The sequence below is a fragment of the Papio anubis genome, chromosome 13, assembly GCF_008728515.1.
Source record: "Papio anubis isolate 15944 chromosome 13, Panubis1.0, whole genome shotgun sequence".
NCBI lineage: Eukaryota > Metazoa > Chordata > Mammalia > Primates > Cercopithecidae > Papio > Papio anubis.
Genome location: NC_044988.1, coordinates 85,831,957 through 85,851,170, shown reverse-complemented (window position 1 = coordinate 85,851,170; position 19,214 = coordinate 85,831,957). Strand labels below are relative to the sequence as shown.

At 39.9% G+C, this 19,214-nt stretch overlaps 2 protein-coding genes across 3 annotated transcripts in view; one reads left to right on the top strand and one right to left on the bottom strand.

Moving 5' to 3' along the window:
- Positions 1-15,025: 15,025 nt before the first annotated feature.
- LOC101011043 (protein PAPPAS) lies at positions 15,026-16,945 on the top strand. Its single transcript, XM_003911315.5, has 2 exons — positions 15,026-16,485; positions 16,792-16,945. Exons 1-2 carry the CDS (start codon positions 16,322-16,324, stop codon positions 16,943-16,945), a joined length of 318 nt encoding a protein of 105 aa, XP_003911364.3. The 5' UTR covers positions 15,026-16,321.
- The window catches only part of PAPPA (pappalysin 1), a 247,697-nt gene continuing 243,540 nt past the window's right edge, over positions 15,058-19,214 (bottom strand). Inside the window, exons 22-23 of one of the 2 annotated variants that reach the window (XM_003911313.5) lie at positions 18,734-18,895; positions 15,058-15,099 (exon numbers count right to left, since the gene is read on the bottom strand). In XM_003911313.5, the coding sequence (XP_003911362.2) occupies positions 18,788-18,895 (108 nt within the window). In that variant the 3' untranslated portion in view covers positions 15,058-15,099; positions 18,734-18,787. Of the gene's footprint in view, positions 15,100-16,939; positions 18,896-19,214 lie in introns of those variants that run through there. The other variant, XM_021927804.2, reaches the window with a different exon arrangement.

Sequence of the window (19,214 nt, the reverse complement as noted above, 5' to 3'; positions counted from 1 at the left end):
TTGCAGTGGATGTGTACTTTGATTCAATGAGGCATTCTTTTGCTGTTAGCCTGGTTTTAAAAAATCACCTCCTAGCAGTAGCCATGACCCAATAAGCACTTTGGTGACTGGATGGAAAGATTTCATCTAGGGGTGCTAGTAAAAATCCCAGTAAAAGGGATTCCCATTCCTTCTCTCTCTCCATACACTCCTCCCTTCCCATAAGGAGCCTTAATGGACCCTCAGTGCAACTCTGACATGATGGAAACTGCAAAGAGATGGAATTTCCACACTGGACAGAGAACAGAAGAATGTTATTTTTCTCACTGCAACCTTGGAACTGGCACGCTGCCCTTGGGTGGGAAAAGGGGTGTGTGGGGAAAGGAGCTAGAGTAGGGGGAAGGGCAGCAGAGGCTGAGATGGGATGATGGCATGCCAGGCCTCCAGATGTTTGCTCCTTGCAGATGTGTCAGTGACGGTTTGACCCACACATCTGGGAGATATCACCACAGTTCACATCTGGAGAGTACTTCACAGGTGACAAAGCCTCTTACTGATGTCTCTAATTGGACTCCCATGGCAGAACAGCTACTGTTGTCCCCATTTTATCAATGAGGCTCCTAGAACTGTCATGTGGCCTTGCTTAGGCAGTGATAACAACAACAATGGCAATGATAATGATTGCCAACACTAGTAAAGCATTCAGTAGGTACCAGGCACTGGTCAAGCACTCTATAACCTTAGCTCATTTAATCTACATGGCATGTCTTTAAGATGGACATTTTTATCCCCACTTTAATGAGTCACACAACAATCTAATAATTTGCTTCAGATCACGCAGAGAGCCAGTGGCAAAGGTGGGGGATTCAAGCCTAGGCAGTTTTCCTTCAAACTCTATGTCCTTAAGCATTATTTACTGCCTGCCTGCCTGCCTGCCTGCCTGCCTATCAAAGCTGGGAATAGAATCAAGTCTGACCCTTAATTTCATCTTGCTGCTTATAGCATTAAATAAAGATAGAAGTGTGATTCTAGTTAAAAAGTATTTATTCATTCATTCACACATGTGCTAAGTGACTACAACATGCCTGTCACTGGTTTGGTCAGTAGAAACACAGAATTAAGAGAGAATAGTCTTCTATTTGGTTCTAAGTGTTATACGCACAGTGGCCATTCTATCTCCAACTCCTGAAATTGGGCATGGCACATCTTGGGCACTGAATAAATATGTGTTGAATGAATGGGTTGTACCTGCTCTTCAGAATAAAGACTTATAAGTGAATACATGTTCATGTTCTTATATATTATGTAAAATAGTTAGATAATATAGAGTGTTGAGACCTACAATGTGGTCTGGAGATGGAATAGATGAGCACAAGAATGTAGGAGATTTCCAGGCACTTCCAATAGTTCAGTACATTTAAAATGGAGGGGTATTCTAGTGGAGTCACTATCCGACAAGTCCAAACAGATAAGCAGGGATATGTTCTGAAAAGTTGGGCATTGTATTTTAGGACAGGGGTCCACAAACTTATGTTTTTTTGTTTGTGTGTGTGTGAGTTTGTGTTATTTTTAGAAATGGGGTTTCACTCTTGCCCAGGCTTGAGCATAAAGGCACAGTCACTGCAGCCTCGAACTCCTGGAATCATTGCCTCAGCCTTCCAAGTACCTGGGACTAGATTCCCAAATAGCTAGGACTACACCACCACACCTGGCTTAAACTTTGTTCTTTAAAAAGCCATATAATAAATACTTTAGGCTTTGTGGGCCATACTGTTTCTGTCGCAGCTACAGACTTCTGCTTCACAAAAGCAACCATAGATAGTATATACATAAATGAGCATAGCTGTGATCCATCAAAACTTTATTTACAAAAATAGGCAGAGGGCCAGATTTGGTCTGTAGTGTGTAGCACCATTGATGCAGCATGATCAGATTAGGTTTCCTTTCTTCATTCACTTCTTAAGTATTTACTGAATACCTACTATGTACCATGTATAGTAGCAATTGCTTTATTTTTGTTGCTTGCAATCCTGAGAGGCAGAAAAGAATCAATTACAGCAGCCTGGCAAGTACTGTGATGAATGGAAACAAAGGGAGTCGTGAGGTCACAGAGAGGGGCCCCTACCTTAAAATTTAGAAGGGTGAACACATATCACCCTTCTCCAAGGAAGAAATATTTCAACTCCAGCCTAAAGGATGAATAAGGCTAGATGATGAAAATGAAAGAATGAAAGAATGTTCCAGATATATAAACGCTGGGGAGTGATAGAGAACTTGCAAGGTTAGTGAGCCTAGAAGAAATTCAGCATACCTTGAGCACAGATTGTGAAAGGAAGAATGGTAGGAATGGAGGCTGAATATTATCAGTCATATCAGTGCTACCCAATAAAAACAAAGTGTGAGCTACATATGTAGTTTAAAAGTTTCTGATAGCCACATTTAATTTTTGTTTTTCTTCTTCTTCTTTTTTTTTTTTTTTTTTTTTTTTTTTGAGACAGAGTCTTGCTCTGTTGCCCAGGCTAGAGTACAGTGACACAATCTTGGCTCACTGCCTGTGGCTCCCTGGTTCAGGTTATTCTTGTGCCTCAGCCTCCGGAGTAGCTGGGACTACAGGCATGCACCACCACACCGGCTGCTTTTTGTATTTTTAATAGGGATGGGGTTTCACCATGTTGCCCAGGCTGGTCTCAAACTCCTGGCCTCAAGTAATCCGCCCACCTTGGCCTCCCAAAGTGCTGGGATTACAGGCATGAGCCACTGCGCTTGGCCCACTAATAGCCACATTTAAACATTTTTTTAATAAACAGGTGAAATTAAAATTAATAATGTATTTTGTTTGATCTAAAATTGTGACATTGTAATGTGATTAATATCAGTAATTATTATGAGAAAAACCTCATTACCTTTGAAATCCGTGGTGAATTTTTGACTTGCAACACATGTAAATTCAGTCTAACCAGTGCTGAATTTCAAGTGCTCAGTAGACACATGTGGCTACTGGATTAAACAGGGCCAGGCCGGATCATTCAGGACCAGTAGCCCAGCAATGTCTGGACTTTAGCATCAGTGCAATGGGATTTTTAGGTATCTTTCTGGTAGCAGGGTAGCCTGTAATCTTACAGCTTGTAGTTTCCTTCTGGCTAATTGCAACAAGGTAGGAAGCTCAAAGAAGAAAAGCAAAAATCGGAATAAAGGATGAAAAGAAAATGACTAGCTTTGGGTGGAAAAGAGAAAGATACTGTTGCTTTACCAGAAAAACTGTGAACATAGATAACGGAACCAAATTCCTAACTGACCAAGATCGATGACAATCGAGAGGTCAGATGTCTTATTGAGTCTGGTCACACAATGAAGTCTAAACCTAGAAGTCTGGCTAATCATCAGCTCTGTGAATTAACTGGTGACCAGAAACCATCTCATTTGGAACCTGAGACTGTCAAAAGAAGAAGACCGGGTCAATCCAAGAAGCCACCTCATTTTCCTTGCTGCCAGTTGCAGGTTCAGGTTGTAGAACCCATCTCAGCCTGAGGAGAAGGAGTTTGGCAACCCCTCACCTCTGAGCCTACGAAGGCTGAGACCCATTTCCCAATTGAAAACTGAGACCCATGTCCTAGGTGGTGGGGTTAGTGTTGGTTATACCTACCACATGTCAGGTGCCTAGTTGTCCTTCTGGCTGTTCCAATTCCCCACTTGGCCTCAAAGCTTTAAACCTTAGCTTTCTACTCGATTAACCAAACTCTCCTCCATATCTGACTCCGTTATCCAAACAGGCAATTTGGATGTGCGAAGAGTTGGAATTACTGATTTTTTAAAAAGTCAAATTTGCTATCTCTAGAACATACTCATCTTGGAAAGCTTTAGCAGTTGGAGGTCTTTGGAGGACAGCTTCTTTAATGAAAAATCAGAAAGATTGGTAATTGATGTATGATTTTTATGTTAACAGGCCTTTCTAAAATGCTGAAAAACTTTGTTCTCTTAATTGGTTTAGTTTCAGCCTGGAGTTTATATCACTAATTGGATTAGCATGTGTTTTCTTCATGGATGGTACTTGACTCAGGCTCTGTTCAAATTTATTCATATCTCCCTCAAATAATCACAGAAGACCTACTGTATGTCAGGGGATACAGGTTGAATAAGAGGCAGCTTCTGTGTGTATCTAAGGAATGAAATAAGTAAACAATTACCATAGTGTGGTTAAGACAATTGTGGAGGAAATAAGAGCTGATGCGGGCTCACAGGGTTTCCAGGCTTGGTCAGGCACAGAGAAGCCTTCTAGCTTGGTCAGGCTCAGAGAAGCCTTCTAGGAGTGTCATTAGGCATTGTTATGTTTTTGAGTTCATAAACAGATTGCCTTAGTTCAAATTCAGATTTCATCTGATTATTAGTCATATGTCATTGAGAAATTTATTTAAAATTTCTTGCCCCAATTTCCTCATTTTTAAAATGAGAATACTGATATTTACGATGTTAATGGATTTTTACATATATTAAGTAAATGATTATGTGTGAAGTACTTAATTTCATGCCAGTCATATAGTGAGTCTGCAATTAACGTAAGCTATAATAATGATCATTAATGAGCTCATCTAAACTCTAAAATGAAGAACAAAGAGGAGTGAGGTGTGTATGTATGTATAGATAAGGGCAGATGTTCCAGAACTCAGAACTAAGAGAACACTGCAAGGTAAGGTAACTAAAGGAAGTTTGGTTTGGCTGTAAAAATTGAGGAGTGGGTAGGGAGTGGATGGGGATGACAGTAAAAGATAAGCCTAGCAAGGCAGGTAGAATCTACTGTGAAGGGTTTAGGTAGGCTAAAACTTTGGGCAACAGTATTTTTGAAGGAGTGAACATGTACAAATTTCAGGCTCTGAAGACAAATTTACAGGTGAATGAGGTCCCAACAACTGATACCTTGTATGTGTTAACATGAGTTCCAGGAGAGCTGCAGATGTTTGAGATGAAAGCATTTGGCAGGGAGCTTTGTGGAAAATATTTTTAAAATATCAACACAAAGAAATATGTGTAACAACATGAAGGAAAACCATTCTGCTAGTGGAAGAGAAATACCAAGGTTTGGGTTTAGGTCTTGGATGGTGCATACAATGTCTAGAAACTAAGTTCTGTCTTTGGTTCCTTGGAAAGAGGTTTTGAAATTGAAATTGGTCCTTGCAAATTTCACCTCCTTGGTCTGTGCTGGTATGGTGTGCGTGTGTGTGTGTGTCTGTGTCTGTACAGATGAATGGATGGATAGATGCACTATGTCACTGTTTTAAGGATTGAAGAAAATGGGATGTCTGGTCACCTCCTTTTTTACATGTGGTCTGTGTTACCTTGACATATTTTTTATCCTGGAAAGGAATGTGTTCTATATGATGCAAGGGTATGCAGGAGAATGAGCTACTCCTTTCCATGCAAAGCTCAAACAGGCCTCCAGGAAGAACCATAGAGCACCACTCCAGCTCTTAGACAAACTCTTGTGAAAGGACACCACTTCTATGCTCTCTTATACATTTGGAAGAGGAATATAAAGCCAATGAGGAGAAAATGTGGAATCCTGAAATCAAGCGTGCCTGAGGTCTTCTCAGCCAGACTACCCTTCTTTTATTTTTCTAAAATCCCATTTGTTCAAGACTCAGCTCAAGTGCTACCTCCTTTAAGTCTCCTGGGCTCTTCTGCAGCCCCATCTCCTGGGATTAGCCACATTTAGACAATGTTCTGACCACATCTAATGGCTTGCAGTTCTCTAAGTGCATTCCTGTGCATCCTCCCACCCACAAACCTTTGTCCAGGCTGCCCCCTGTGCCTGGACCACCGATCTCTCCCTTCTTGATCTGCGCGGCTCTTACTCATGTTCAAAACTCCATGTCAGCAACATGTTCTTGCCCTCAAGCCTGAGGATCTTTGACATTGGAATTTAAAGATGCATTTACTCATATCTGCACCAACAGACAGAGAATTCTCTGAGGGAAGGAGTCATGTGATTTTTTTTATTATTATTATTTTGGGAATCCCTATCACCTAGGATATGAGTATGTGAGTATGTGGATTGCTGAAGGGACTGGCATCTGTGGTTCTCAAAGCGTTGCCCTCTTGATCAGCAGCAATCTCATCATATGCAAAGTTTTTAGAAATACAGATTATTGGGCCCTACACCAGGACTATTAAATCAGAAACTCTGGAGTGGGACCCAGAAATCTGTGTTTCAGCAAGCCTTCTAGAGGACTTTGATGCATGCTAACATTTGAGAACTGCTGGTCTAGAAGAAGGGGTTGACCACTGTGATGAGAAGTCCATAGCTCTGAGAGGTTCTGTTGATTTCAGCCTCGATAGAACTCAAAGGTGTCATGAGCTATGGACAAACAGTTCTTTACTTTATTCAGAGGTTAATCCAGGGAACTCTCTGGACAGTCTTCTGTGGATTTAAATTGTGAGAAGGACCCATCCAACTACCCAGGTCTATCATGGCCTATATCTCTTGCACTCAATTCCCCTATTCTATGAAAAATGAATTGGTATTGATTTGACTCCTCGTGGCCTTTATATCTTTTATGGCTACTTTTTTGGCCCCTAAACACCCTGGGATGTATGTGCGTTTTACCTAAATCATATCATCTCTTTTTTTTTCCTCAGTCTCTGTATAAAACCTATACTTATGCTATCCTACTACTTTGTATAACTCTATTGATCCCAACTTCCTTTTCTCATTGCCTCAGCACTACCAGATCATTTCTCACCTCCACCACTACTCCTGCTTCCCATTTGGTCCTAGTGAATCCTGGCTGTCCCTTGCAATCTTTATTTCACACAAAGGGATCTACCTCAAAATTGAAAATTGTTCCTACAACTCTTTTCTTAGAAGCTTCTGTGTTTGTTAATCTCCCTTGCAATGGTGTCCAACCACTTTAGTTTTATAACAGATCCCACTGAAGCTCTGCCCATATTTGTTGCCACTGTAACATCTTCTAGCATGACTTCCCATAGCCACTGTTCATTTTTCTTTGCCTGAGAGCTTTGTCTGGTGGCCTGAGCCCACTCTGCCCACCAGCAGGTAAGACAGATGTGCTCCAGGGAAATCTCTCAACCACTGATAGGCATGATTGGATTAAATACCTCAGTTTCCTAACATCTCAGGTGGGATAATTCTGAGGAGTGTGTCTTCTCCTGGCTCACAGAATTTGTCCCCAGGGTGATTAAGCTGCAGCTGATCACAGTAGTAATGTATTTGATAATACTACCTCTTTTGATGACCTTACCGTCTTTACCATCTCCTCTTCTGTTACTCATTGGAATCATCATCCAGATAATATACCTGTACTTGAACCTTTGCCTCAGAGTTGGTGATAGGGTTTAAATCTCACCTTGAATTGTAATAATCCCCATGTGTCAAGGGCTGGGCCAGGTCGAGGTAATTGAATCATGGGGCAGTTTCCCCCATACTGTTCTTGTGGTAGTGAATAAGTCTCATGAGATCTGATGGTTTTGTAAATGAGAGTTCCCCTGGACAAACTCCCATGCTTGCCACCATTTAAGATATGCCATTTCTCTTCCTTCACTTTTCACCATGATTGTGAGACCTCCACAGCCGTGAGGAACTGTGAGTCCATTAAACTTCTTTCCTTTATAAATTACTCAGTCTTGGGTATGTCTTTATTAGTAGCATGAAAATGAACTAATACTGTTGGCTTCCAAAGGAACCCAAACCAAGAAATGCATTTACAAAGCTCTTGGCAACTGGTCTCTTTCTAATTCTCTGACATCACCTGGCACCTTTCTGCCCCAGTGTGATTTCTTGGTTCCCCTTCTTTCAAATTGAGATCCTGGTGGCCTGAACACTTACCATTCCCCAAACAAGCCATGCCCTAATTCACCCTTTTGGTCTTTGCACATGCTGTTTTCTCTGCCTGCAATATTGGCCATTTTATTCTGCAATGGCTTTCCACATTTGCAACACCCCACACATTGCACTCCAATGAGCTAGTTGCTTGTCTTTGTATTTGGAATATTTGGATACTCTGCGAGGAAAATGGCTGTGGATGTCTATCTTGGCCACCACTCTTATCAGTGTTTTAGTCCAATGAATTGTGCATAATAATGCTCAATAAACAATTGTTCAAAAATATTTGAGTAAATGAATACTTTCATAAGTTAACAAATGTGTTTTTGTGGTATAAAGTGGTGTATATATGGAAAAAACTATTTCTAATATGATTTTAACAAGCTGACACCCAGACGTTGTCTAAGAGACTTGGTCACCATCTCTGCAGCCTCTGGGAAAAATTCTGTTTGGAGTGCCAAAGATTAAAGAGGGAAATAAAAACATTCAGCTAAGCATGTAGCCCCGGCTGGAATATACATGTTTCAGCCTCAGAAAAATATGGAGATAACAAACTTCCCACTCCCAGGGTAGTCTGTGGCTCGGCTGCATGTCAAGAAGAAAGAAAACAGAGCATCTCAAAAACTGTGGTCCTTCACTGCCTTCAAATCCCCCTCATTTTGTCCCTAGGCATGGAGCCCAGGTTTCTAAACTCCACAGATCTCTGCATTCCATCAAGACCCCTGTGGGGAGAGCCCAGGTACCAGGTAGCAGCAGGGGCAAGTTAGTCAGTGATGTCACTCTGTTTTCTACTCAGGGGCTCTGGGCAAGTGGCAAGTTCAAGTTCTGAATGAAACCTCTGTTAATTTCCCCATCTGTAAAACAGAGTAGATTAGACCAATTGCTTTTACATCATGCTCTTTGGAACCCTAAAGCTCTGAAGAAAATAGAATTGAGCTACTAGGAATTGGGCTACCCCACCTCTCTTGATTAGAGAAGCTCTTTTGACTTGGCATTTCAAATAAATTTTGCACTTGAAGAATGGATTCTGCGGCCCAAATTTCTGAGAATGTTTGACTGATTCAGTTACATCTGAGGCAGCCCCTCAAGGATATAAAACCCAGTGAAGGAGAAGGTAGATATCAAAATTGGATATAGGGGCTGGGCATGGTGGCTCATGCCTGTAATCCCAGCACCTTGAGGGGCCGAGGCAGGTGGACCACTGAAGGTCAGGAGTTTGAGACCAGCCTGGCCAACATGACAAAACCTTGTCTCTATTAAAAATACAAAAATTAGCCAGCCATGGTGGCAGGTACCTGTAATCCCAGCTACTCGGGACGCTGAGGCAGGAGAATTGCTTGAACCTGGGAGGCAGAGGTTGTAGTGAGCCAAGACTGTGCCACAGCACAGTCTGGGCAACCGAGCAAGACTCTCCGTCTCAAAAAAAAAAAAAAGTGGCAGGAGTTCATTGTCAGCACATGGAATATCTTTGGGTAAAGCAAATTAAAAACTAGTCTAGCTCTGTTTGGGGTAGAATGGGGTTCCTCAGGGGATAAACTCCATTCTTTTGGCTGCTGCTTCACTGGCTTCTCCATCGCATCTCTTAGTGTTCCATCATGGCACTCAGTTAGCAACAGGCTCAGACAGCTCATCTCGTCTTCATCTTGGTAATCATTATCCTCATTGCTCAGATGAGGAGTCATGAGGCTTAAAGGTTAAGTGGCTTGTCAATGATCACAGGGCTATAAAGCAGAATAGCAGAACTGGAAACTAGGACTCCTACCTACTCATACTTCCACAATGCCAACACACATTGCTTCCCTGCTCTACATTTTGTATTATAAAACTGTTGTATTTTAAGGAAACTTTGCTAACCTTTTCCCTTTGCCATTTCCCCTGTATACCAGTTTTATAGTACAAAAGGTATTATAGGGCCAATTTTTGTGGCCCTATAATGCCAATTATAGGGGGATAACTTTTGTGGCTGAAGTTAAATGGTGTCTTATTCTCCTTCCCCCAATTGCTCTGGAAAAATGTCTTCTTTCTATGGAGAAATTTTGCGGATGACTCTTTTAAAACTTTTTTATACTGAGATATAATATACATACAGAAAAGTAAGTAAACTTTTAAGTGCTTGGTGAATTTTCAGAAGCTGAACAGACTTGTGTAAACAGCACCCAAATCGAGAAAGAGAACATTACCAGCACCGCATGGTAACACAGCATGTTAGAGGCTATGATCCCAGATCTCACCTAATTCTATTCTGACCCCTTTCCCAAAGCCTTCCTCTCTCATCTTGAGACCCTATGACAAAATCACTGAGGAGTCATCAAAAACATTGTTTGAATTTCCAAACCTACAAACCTGATCACATGGTCTTAGGTTTCTATATTTTCCTGATAGCTGGTCCTAGAAAATAGCCAGATTTTCCTGTTTCAATATTTTATTGTTTAAAAGTGAAATCTAATGTGAATTTTACTTTCTGCTCAATTTTTCTATAAACTAAAAACTTATTTAAGAAATAAGTTTTTAATTAAATACCCAGTCTATTAATTAAAAGAAAGAAAAAAACACATCTAAAATTAATCAATTAGTCAACTCCTTCACACTGCCACCGGAGGGACCTTTCTCAACCACAAATCTGACCATGTAAATTTTGTTCAGGAGCTCTGCATTGCTGTTAAGATAGAGCCCCAAATCCTTTTTATGGCTCTTGGTGACTTATCCATCCTCTAGTTGGGCCACTGTTACCCTTTCTACTGTTTAAACACATTGGCACTTTTTTCAGTTCTTTGAAAGTGTCACGCTTTTTCTTACTTAGAAGGATGCACCTGCTGGTCCCATTTGCTTAAACACACCATTTGCTTTTTCTCATTGCCAATTCCTTCTGTCTCTGAAAAGGTCAGTGACTTGCCCAAGTCACAGGGCAGATGGTACTTGAACTTGGTTTCCCCCATTGCTAACCCATGCTTCTGTATGGCACCGCTATTTCTCACCTCAAACATCATTCCTTTAGAGTTTAAAGCAAAGAAGCAAGGGTTCTCATGGGTTGAAGGTTAGAGAATCTCTGCTTTTGTCCAAACTTTTTATTTCTGGTGTTAAAGGTTAAGAACTGAATACATTTACTAATGCCAGTGCAGCATAATAGAATGCTCCCCTCCAAATTTTTTAAACTTAAACATTAATTTTTTTGGATAGGCAAACTCTAGAACTTGCGTTATAAATATAAATGAATCAAAATACTGAATATTTCTGCCTTCTTTGAAGTGAGAAAGAAATAATTTCCCATTTGACAGATTAATAAAGTCCAATGAACTCTCCATTACTCTGTGTGTGTGTGTGTGTGCGCGCGTGTGTGTGTGTGTTTAGGGCTGGAGAAAGAAGGAAGAAGATACTGGATTTAAGATCTTTTATCTTGCAGTAGGAAGCTCTTTTCCCCATGAATTTCTGTCTCTTCAGACAAAACCAAGGAATATAAAAAGCCACATTAAAACTCTCATCTTTTAATCTTTCTGTTTGAGAAATATTGGCCTCTTTTCAGGAGCTGATTGTCTAAATGTTGTTTCAATCTTTACGTTGAATAGAACTGTGTAAAACATTTTTCTTTTGTCAATTATTTTACTTTGAAAATAACCAGTTATCTGGAAGAATTTAGAAATGACTTTTTTTTTCTTTTTTAGTAGTCTCCCTCATGTTTCTCCACGAGTTATATTTTTAGGGTCCGAAAAAAGCCACCCCACTATGAGTAGTTCTTGACTTCCCTATCCCTGCCCTTCTATATAATTCACATTGATGTTCCCACACAGCCTTTTTGTGAAAAATTCAAAATGTAGTTATCAGCAGATAAACACATATTTTGACCTGCCTTATGCTGTTACTGCCAGCTAGCAGCTCAGTGGACAGTGCCAATAAATTCTCTCCATAAAATGCCTGTGCAAGCTCTTGAATGATTTATGCATTTTGTTTTTATTATCTTATAAGTAGATATCACAAAAATTAGTGTATTATTACTTGTCGTAGCCTGATCTCATAGTACTCATAACAAGAGATAATATAATGTGTCCAGCACTATTCTAAACACTTTGTATATTTGTCTCATTTAATTCTAGCAAAAATCTTATGAGATACTTTTATTATTTTCATATCACTTACGGGAAAACTAAATCTTAAAGCCATTAAATAATTTTCCAAAAATCACATAGCTACTATCTGGTGATAAGATGAACAATGAGATACACTAGACAGATTGAAAGCAGCAACATTTCCGTTTCAGCTGCAGGCTCATTTTCACATATAAAAAAATTATATATATGTGTGTGTGGAGATATATATATATATATATGCCTGCATATGCATATGTGTGTGTGGAGATATATATGATATTGTAATACCAGAAGAGTAAGAAAGAGTTAATCTTAAAACATAGAACTCCACAAGAATGAACAATTTATCCCACATTTTGCCTTAGACAAATGAAAACTTAGTTATGAACTAGCTCTGATCCACAGCTTAGCACTTGGGAACCACTGCACTGGTTTGTGTCTTTGGACCATACCAGCATTTACATCTGGAAGTATATTATCAAAGGCTGTGTGCAAAAGGCGGTATGTAACCAAGAGTGACACATGCTTTAGCTTCCCAGAACTTTCTTATAACATGTAAGAAAGTTTTTCAATTTTTGCATACACAAAATTAGATGCTTTCAGGAATTAATTTTTGTAGAGGAATAGATGTATATTGGATAAAATCTTGTGCTGTCATTGATTGTCCAGTTCCAGGCCCCAGGGCTCTCTCCATGTTAGTGTGTATATATGACAGCCCTTTATCATTCTGCAAGAGACAAAAACCACACAACAACACATTGAAGCATACAAGCTATTATATATTTTCATAATATAGAACTTTAAAGTATAGTAATCAACAGTGGCAAAATATTTCTGTCTCTGACATTATTATTTGTGAGATCCAACCTGTAATTGAGATAAGAGAAAACAGTATGGAAAAACAAATCCACAAGAACAGGATAAAAATATCATGAACAGTAAAATATGTCTAAGTATTTAAAACCGTATAGAAAAAATAAATTAGATGAACAATTGTGTAAATATAAATTAAAAAAAGATGACATTCTTAATAAATAAAGTTTACTATTTACATTTTTATATATTGCCAAAAGATTTAACTTAGATCCATAAAAACACATAAACAGAAAAAAAAAACCAAACATAGGAGCAGCAAATTTATGCGCGTGAGGTACAGAGAAAGGATTGGAATTGTGTTTAGTTTTTGGTGTTTAGATTGTTTTCTTTGTGTCTTTTTTCTTTTTCTTTTTTTTTTTTTCTTTTTTACCATAGGCCAGTAGAATTCTTATGAGAACAGCTTTTAAGCACTTCAATGGAGTGTCATTTTTTTGGTAGCTTCCAGAAGGTGCCAAACAGGTTTCAACATCATATTAATTAGAAATACCCATAATAATTATAACAATAATAAAAAGGTATAATATGATACATAAATATGGAAGAGCAGTTTGTAATATGAATACATTTTCTCTAGACGAGATCACAGTTTTATTTTGTAAATATTACATTTAAGTATATATATACACACATATATGTACAACTATATATACATGTGCATATATATGTAAATTTATATTTATATATAATATCTTTATATAGATAGATATCTGCGGACAGGTTATTGATTATAGAGACCCAAGAAAGCAACTCAATAATTGTTCAAAGGTTTCCTCACTGACTGCTGGTGTGTAGTTTAAGAAGCCCCCATTTGTCTGCACTCAGAATGCCTTATCTTCTTTTAATGGAACACTTGATGTGGAATTTTAAGTTTGAGAAGTGAGGTGCCTTCTGAAGAAGAGATTTTAGAGACTCCCTTCCTCTATAAGTTAAAAATGACCGGAAGTCTTAAGTAGACAACAGTTAGCTGACTTTGACATTGTAGGACATAATCAGCTTTAAACCAAATCATAAAACTGGTAAAGGGTAAGATCGAATCTGCCAAAACAATAAAATATTCTCCAATACAGGTCTCTCTTTTAAGATGGACTACAATTCAGGAGCTCCGGCTTTATTCCTTGAAATATCAAACAAGCACTCCTTGTCTTTCTGAAAAGGCCAATGGGCCTGTGCATTCTTGAATAATAATCCATGGACTTTGTGTCAAGCGTTGGCCCTCACAGCCCACCTAAAACCTCAGGGCCTCAAAATCTCCTGCCCTCCCACTCTGAGGTAGGTATATAGTATTATCCCCATTTTGCAGCTAGAGAAACTGATGCAAATGTAGAGGCAACTGGACAACTTGTTAAAGATCACTGAGCAAACTGCTGCCTGGAGTCAAAAATTCTAAGTTCTTTACAATAGGGACATAATTTCTCTGTTGGCTATTATACATTTCTTTTAAAAAGCAAGTGATTCATAGGAATTGGCAAAAGTTGAATAAATTACAAGAACAAGCTTTTATTCATTTGCTATTTGGTTTTTATGTTTGTTGTTTACTTCGTTTGCTTTGTTTCTCAAAACTCACTGGGATTACCTGTCTGGTCATGTAGCAGCTTTTTAAAAAACTGGACTGTGCAGTGTGGTTCTGAGTGCAGTCTTTGTAAAGCCCAGTGCTGTACTGGTAAATATAAACATTTTATAACGTGAAAAGCACAACGACACAATATGTCCCCTTAATATCTGGAAAAAATAATATCAAGCCCTCCCACTCCCTACTACCACTGATTGCCACCGAACAAATAAACAAAATGCCCACCCCCCCAACAACAACAATAACACATCAAGGGAGAAAATGTCATATTTCCTGGACCTACCACAATGTACAGAAAATAACAGACAGTGTTATCAAATCCCACTCTATGTCTTCTAGGGAAATGTTTATGTTTGTGTCTACCTACTGAGTCTGTAGAATAAACAATTTCCTTTAGGAAACATAAAAATAGGTTTTTTATTCTTATTTTTTAATCATGCATTTTTATTTCCTTTTAATCTCTTTGTCTTCTATTAATCTCTATCTGTACAGCTTTGTCACCATTTTTTTTTATTTTCTCACTTGAAGTAGTTCCAGAAAAAAACATAAAACCTCAAAACTGTTAACTTGACCTTATAATTTCCTTCCTTCCTTCCTTCCTTTTTTTTTCTTTCTTCCTTTTCTTTCTTTCTTTCTTTCTTTCTTTCTTTCTTTCTTTCTTTCTTTCTTTCTTTTCTTTCTTTCTTTCCTTTCCTTTCTTTCTTTCTTTTCTTTCCTTTCTTTCTTTCTTTCCTTTCTTTCTTTCACACAGGTAACACCTATAACAAATTGACAATTGCAACCAAGTTAAATCGAACCTGGAAGGGAGGTAGCTGAAATGTGTCTCAAAGAATTATTTTCAACAAATAGCATTTAAGCATTGGCCAAGGTGGGAATAAGACCAAGAGAACCATCTAGGCAGTGACTCAATGTGTTGAAGCCAGGAGTGGCAGCTGATACCCTACATTTTCAAAGCCCTACCATCTATGACCATTAATCTTTCCCTTCCTTGACACCCCAATTCACCATTGAAACTGATTTCCCAAAGACTGTATTTCTTTAAAAGGTTATTGGCACAGAATCTGGGGGGGCAATGCAAATCCTTTGGGTAGGTAGTTAACATTGTGACTTGGAAAAGGTTCCCTAAATAGGGCTTAGAGAACTGTCCACCTCATCTTTTCTTTTTTGCTGCTAACAATCTAATACTTCAAATGCAGAACCTTCAGTGTTTTAGGGCCTTTGAGCTGCTGATACACAATAGTGCATCAGAGCTGCCTCTCAGTGCTCCGGTCACCTAAACAGAAGATGACTGAAGGAATGAAACGATGAGTTAATTCCCAGGAGGAAAATGAAACTGGGAATAAATACATTGCTCAAATTGAGCTGACACTCCTCCACTAAGGTTTGAAAAGACCCTATTAATGATACCTTCCACGTGGGCATGAGGTTGGCCACCAATCAAGTAGCCTCTTTTGCCTAATATCCTTGGCAAATATATGTTTGTTAGCAACAGGTCTGAATGAAAGAGACTGAGTGGGTCTTAATTCAGAAGAGCTGAATTCACTCTGTGAGTCTGAAGATACAAGTCAGCCTCCAGGAATCTTTGCTTAGCTGGATAGTGTGGGGATAGATGATGATGGAAGTGAAGATAGAAAGAGGATAAGGACTGATTTGAGGGAAGCTGGTAAGGTTCTTTTGTGGTTCCTGAAATCACATCATTAGTAATGTCATCTTTGGGTCTTCAAAGTTTTTTGTATTACCTATGGGTATAATTAAGCAACTGGGAGGGTTGATACTGTTACCTTTCTTAGCTTGTATCTTCTAAGTTAACATCACACAGGCTGATAACTCAGCTAGGGCAAGAGAGAGGCCTGGAGAGTTGGCAAGAGTGCAAAGATACTGGAGAGGGGTTCAGAATAGGATCGATTCTTCTAATATTTTTCTTATTTCTTGCTAATAATTGGTCCTTATAATTACAGTGAAGTAATGGTCTGGATATAAATGAGATATGGTTTTGTGAGGAAGAAGCATAGAGGATTATTCTTAACAACTGTGGCAGTCTTGCCAATATGGAACCCAATTTCAGAGTTTGTGAAATGGTGTAAGTCTCATAAACTATCTCAGCACTGCATCCGTATTTGTGGGCACCTGTGCCAAAAGCACCTTGATATGTTTCTTTTTTTTTTTTTTTGAGACGGATTCTCGCTCTGTCACCCAGGCTAGAGTGCAGTGGCACTATCTCGGCTCACTGCAAGCTCTGCCTCCTATTTCAGGCCATTCTCCTGCCTCAGCCTCCCAAGTAGCTGAGACTACAGGCGCCCGCTACCACGCCCGGATAATTTTTTTTGTATTTTTAGTAGAGACAGGGTTTCACTGTGTTAGCCAGGATGGTCTCGATCTCCTGACCTCGTGATCCGCCTGCCTCGGCCTCCCAAAGTGCTGGGATTACAGGCGTGAGCCACCGCGCTCGGCGATATGTTTCTTAATGTAGTTGGCCAGAGATGGCCAATAGATGTCTTCTCAAGTGTTTTTGATCACCAGTTAGGTGCTACTGGGAGTGATATAATATGGTGGTTCCTAAAGTTATTTTTGGTCCCATTTTTTTTTCTTGAAAAAAGACTATGATAGATTAACAACACCTGCCTTGGATGCAGGAGTTAGGTGAGGCTGCACATGTGCGTGATATTTTCTATCCCTATGCTAGGTTTTGTTTCTGTTGGCTGTCTTCACTAGACTTGAGATGACTTGATTTACAGTAATCCCTATGTGATATAACTAGTCTAGACCTTCCCTTCACCTCAATTCCCAGCTCCAGGTTTCAGAAAGCATGTCACACTCAACCTTTCTCTCCAGTTCATCCTGTATTAATTTCTTCCCATATTAATTCAAAGGGAGTGGACAAGTACCCGGCTGAAAAGAAACAAAGAGATCCCCAAAGTGGTGGGGGCTTCGACATACAATTGGCTAATTTTCACTTAACCTTTGGAGGCTAGACCTGGGAGAGAGAAAAGCATTGCCCAGTCACAGGTATGGAAGGGAGTACTGGTAGCTGGAAAAACCATATAGAAAACACGATGACCATGTTGAGTTGTTGGTGCTGAGGCTGTGAACTCTTTGGCTTCCGATGGCCCTCTCGAGAACAATGTATACTATTCTTATAAAAGATTCTTTCTCCCAGAATTATATCTCCTCAGAGCAACAGCGAAGTTCTCAAGACCAAAGCCTACTCTAGCCTGAAGGGCTAGGAAGATTAGGATAAGGATAATAATCCAAGAGTCTCAACAATTCCAATAGTCTCTGGATGGCTCCAACATCATAGAAATTTAACACTGTTCCACTTGTTTACAAAATCTAACACTGGCTTAGACATTCTGGACTTTCAGTGAGGGTTCCAGCATCTGATGTCCCTCAACTCCTTTCCAGGGTGAGAGGCCCACTTACAGGAAACTTAACTTCTCACCATGTGGACCCATAAGGGTTTTTCTCTTGCAGAAGGGCTAAAAAGTGAGGAGCTATGGAAAAATGTGGGTCACTTTTAAGGCAGACTGTTTGGTTGTGTGGGATTTTTTCTAACCTAGTTCTACCATCTTGGATTATTCAATGTATAGGATAGAGCAGCAGGAAAAGTAGCAGCAAATGTGGTCCCAAGGCAAGATTTGAGGGAACAGGTAAGTCCTAGAGGGATATTATTACCTCAAGCCTCAAGCAAGGGGCTGACATAATACCTTGACATTGCAATCCTAAGCCATTCTCAGATTGGCCTCGAACCCTGGAGTTGGGGTAAAATCCCCCATGGCAGCAGAAGAATTGGGGCGCTTTGCATACCTTATAATCTTTACCTCTTCCTAGCTCCTAGTTCCCTAGAAGATAGGTGATCACAGACTATTTCACTGCCAATCCCAAAGGACTGTACAATTGTGCATGTCCTACATATTCCGAGCCTCAGGGTGTGAACTATCTTGACATCTCCACACTTGGTCTTAGCAGTTTCTGCAAATTTCTTTCTCCCAAGGATAGTGTTGGCTAGGAGCTTGGGAAAGAAAAGATTGAGTTTATTCCAGTCTCTCTCTGCTCATCTCCAGAACTGCCCTCACACAGATGTTTGTATGGGTGTGTATGCATGCATGTGTACTAACCACAGATGGGCACACTCTAGATATAGAACATGTTTCTTGCTGTGGTTGTGTGACAAATGGCTAGAATTTTAGGAGGCTCTGGGACTGCACACTGTATATGCAATCCATCTCAGACTTTGGGATGGGAATCCATTTCATCATCCAGCATGGCGAAACTTGGTTCATTCACCCCACTGTGAGTCCTTCCTGGGTAAAATTAAAGGCAGACCGGTTGGGTGCTAAGGATCCCTGGTGTGGAGAGGCCATTCCATTGAGCAGCTGACTGTGAAATCAATACCAAAGGGATGCGGGTCCTGGCGTTGGGAATTCTTTGACAACTCCTTGTCCTTCCTTAGCCATGGCTGTATCCCCGGAGGTCTTTCCGGCTGTGTTCTTGGGCCTGGGGGTCCCGACAAGCACAGTCACCTTGTAGGTCACAGGACATAGGGAATGGGGTGACCTGCAGAAAGAGAGAAGAAGCGAATCAGGCGGTTTGGTCTGAAGCTGTAATGATCAGGAAGGCAGTGGGGGGCAGTGATACAATCACTGGATTTGAGGAGCAGAAGGTTCAAGTTCAAGTCATGGCTCTGCTTCTTGCTATATCCTGGTGATAGCTTTTATCGAGAGCACCATGATCATAATCACAGCAGTTTTCATTTACAGAGGCACTTGCTATGGGTCAGGCATTTGCTATGGGGTAAGGCAATGTACTCAGTGATTTCCAAACAAGAAAACACTTTTGACAACTCTGTAAGACAGATGCTGCAACAATCACCCTT

What these genes read in the sequence shown, in the direction of transcription:
- LOC101011043 (XM_003911315.5), top strand. Translation starts at nt 16,322, where the DNA reads ATGAGATATGGTTTTGTGAGGAAGAAGCATAGAGGATTATTCTTAACA. An exon ending in CACCTGTGCCAAAAGCACCT is followed by an intron (nt 16,486 to 16,791) that starts TGATATGTTTCT and finishes CACCGCGCTCGG; the next exon opens with CGATATGTTTCTTAATGTAG.